The 2,949-nt window shown below is 39.1% G+C and overlaps 1 protein-coding gene across 1 annotated transcript in view; it reads right to left on the bottom strand.

The window, feature by feature from the left end:
* Nucleotides 1-814: 814 nt before the first annotated feature.
* The window catches only part of LOC138208672 (bromodomain-containing protein 4-like), a 23,925-nt gene continuing 21,790 nt past the window's right edge, over nt 815-2,949 (bottom strand). Inside the window, 2 exon segments of the mRNA XM_069166740.1 lie at nt 815-2,817; nt 2,909-2,949. The exon segment at nt 2,909-2,949 is cut by the window's right edge and continues 209 nt beyond it. Coding sequence (XP_069022841.1) covers nt 2,749-2,817; nt 2,909-2,949 — 110 coding nt within the window. The 3' untranslated portion in view covers nt 815-2,748.

The following is a 2,949-nucleotide window of genomic DNA, read 5'->3' on the forward strand; positions in this document are numbered from 1 at the left end:
TTTAATAATCCAAATTTCAGTGATGATTGCCGTCTGTGTTAAAATAACACGCACACCTTTATCAAAGCATAAAACCCTAAAACGTCCTGATTTTGTCTGACTTTTGGGATTCTGTTTTCATCACCTCACCAGTTTAATCACTTTATATTGTACTCATTGCTCTGCATATTGCAACTTATTTAGTCTTACAGCATCACCTTATTTTAATTCTGTAAAGGACTGTGACTTTAAAAAGTACAAATCAAATAAAGCTTTTACCTGATGATAGATTAGAGTATTTAAAAAAAAAAAAAAAAAAAAAAAAAATCTTTAGTATTTATAACAGTCTTAAAAAAAAATAAAAATCTTGTACTAGTAAGACTCGTAACAACTAACCTCTCTTGACTGAACTATAGGAACCACTCTGCTGTTGTATCAGAGAGGCTGCGATGATTTGACCCCATTTAGCTACAAGAGTTAAGAGTGAGGTTGGTGGTGAGACGCAGCTCCCCGTGAGCAGGCCAGTTGAGGTCTTGTATATATGTGGTGTTGTGCTGAAACTGGAGCGATTCTTCGACGAAGCTTGAAGCCCATCACAGAGCCTCAGCATTGGCCTTAATTTGGTACAAAATAGCTCAGCCGAAATCATAAAACGCAGCCTGCAGTGTCCGCATACTTATGGTCATGAAGCGTATGTCAAGTACCCGAGAGTGACTGATCACACTGCAGCGCTTCTTTCTCTATAGCGCCCCCGCATGGCTGACGGGATAATTCATGTTTGAAGGACATCCATGGATGCACCATGTGGGGACAAAATAAAGCATAAGCAGCAAAGTAAGTTTTTTAAATATTATTTTAATACTTTTCTTAAAAAAAAGATGTTGTCCTCCATAATCTGAACAAGATGAATCTATTGACCTCAATGCCTCACTCACCAACATACCAACACATTGTTCTGGGTAAAATTAATCAAAGAAAAATAGCAAAGGGAAAAGGAAAGAGAAGAAACTCAAAACAATCAAATATGAAAAGGGAAAAGAAATGAATGAAACGTGGAAAAAAAGAGGTGATTATAGAACCGAAAACACTCAAGGATCTCTGGGCCAACCTACAGGAAGTGGGAGGAGCTCCCGCTTCCAGAAAAACACAATGGCACACGACATCCCAAAACTGTTACCGTGGACGATGAAAACATTTCAAAAATTCAAACTAAAAGAAAGAATCATAAACGAGAACCTATCATACAGACTGCAGAAGCTGTGAAGAAGATAGTGGTAGATGAGACGGCTGAGAGACTAAAAACATGTACATGATGAAAAGAAATAATGGAAAAAATAAAAGATGTAAGTAAATGAACAGTTAAGTGCAGTTTTATCGAATAGCTATAGAGTGATGGGGCCTAGTAAAGTAGTCACATGACATGATTTTGAAACCGCTTCAAACTATTACAGAGCGAACTGCTGCATAACTTCGGATTTTAAAAGGGGATGAAGGGAAATTAAATAGCAATAAAAACATAGCCTTTAATATAAAGTGAAAAGAAGATGCATCTTACATGTAAAAATGTGAATGAACTTTCAGCACTCAATAGATTGGTTTTGGCATAGAGTTGAGAAAAAAATAAAACAAAACAGAAAAAGGTGTGAGAGAGAATAAGACAGACGAAACAATCCTCTCAATAGAATCATAAAAAAGTTTTTTTTTTTTCTTCTTTACAGTAAATTCTACAAAATCAAAACCAGAGCTCAGAGATGAACACAGAGACGAGCTTTGCTCCCCACGATCCAAATCCCTCTCATGTTCTTTTTCGTTGACTTTTCGTCGTATATAATATATATTCATGTATCTATTTATATATAATATGTATAATTTGTAGGGTGTGATCGTTAGTTTACAGGCCAGAGCGCTAAGGCAAAGGACACACTCTGAAACATTTAAAATGCCATCGTTCCCTCCTCGCTGCCCTCGACTGCTGCCGCCTCCACCGCTTCCATTCATGACTGAAGAGTGACAAGTAGAAGGAAGTGAAAGGAGGAAGGAGGTTTTAGAAAAGTGTGTGTGAATGTGGCCAGGGTGTTTCGTTCCCACTCTGAGAAAATGAAAGAATCTCAGACGACGGCTGAACCTGACAAACTGGACCACCCCAACCCGCCCTCCCCGTTAAAATCCAACTTAAAAACCAAATAACAAAGAGGAGATCAGGAGAGAGGAAAATAATAAAAGCAAAGTGATCTGTCCGTTAGTTATTTGTTCACCTGTTTCTTTTAACCCCCCCCACCTCCTATCACACATCAGAGATCAAGGTTTTCTATATTTTCACATAATTCTTTAAATTAAATCTGCTCTTCACCATGATTTGTTTTTAACGTCAAAGTTGTGTCTCCTCCTTTTCATTGTTTCCTCGAGGGAGACGATTATTAGTCTGTATTCCACCTGCTGTCTCTGGAGATCAAGAAATAACAACCATAAACACCAAGTCAGACACCAAAATGTATCTGAGGTTGGAGAAGACGGGGCTGCTTATTTCTATTTCTATTTCACTTCTGCCCCCACCCTCCCCACCCCCCTCTCTCATTCACATGACACAAGCCAGCTGTTTCAACTACTGAGAGAAAGGGACAGTTACTATTAGGTCTGTGTATGTGGGTGTGTGCATTTGTGTGTGAGCAGCGACAATGTGTACCAAAGCACTGTTGCTTATATGCATTTTGTAAATATGCTTATGTGTGTCTATAGGTCCTTCTCTCAAACACTTTTTTTTTTTCCCTCTCAGAACAGATTCTCTTCAAAAATTGCCATCAGGTCGCTCTGGAAATTGATGTCAATGGTGTCGGCCATCTGCAGGAGAGATGAGAGAACGACAAGAAGCATTAGAGGTTGTTCCTAAAAATCTCAAATCATCGGTTCTCCTTTACAGGTCAGCTCATACCGCCTCTCTCCGGCGCCTCTCCTGCTCGCGGCGGCGCGCCA

Source organism: Embiotoca jacksoni, unplaced genomic scaffold, assembly GCF_022577435.1.
Source record: "Embiotoca jacksoni isolate LCO1_2020_lvr unplaced genomic scaffold, fEmbJac1.0.p SCAF_4, whole genome shotgun sequence".
NCBI classification, from domain to species: Eukaryota; Metazoa; Chordata; class Actinopteri; family Embiotocidae; genus Embiotoca; species Embiotoca jacksoni.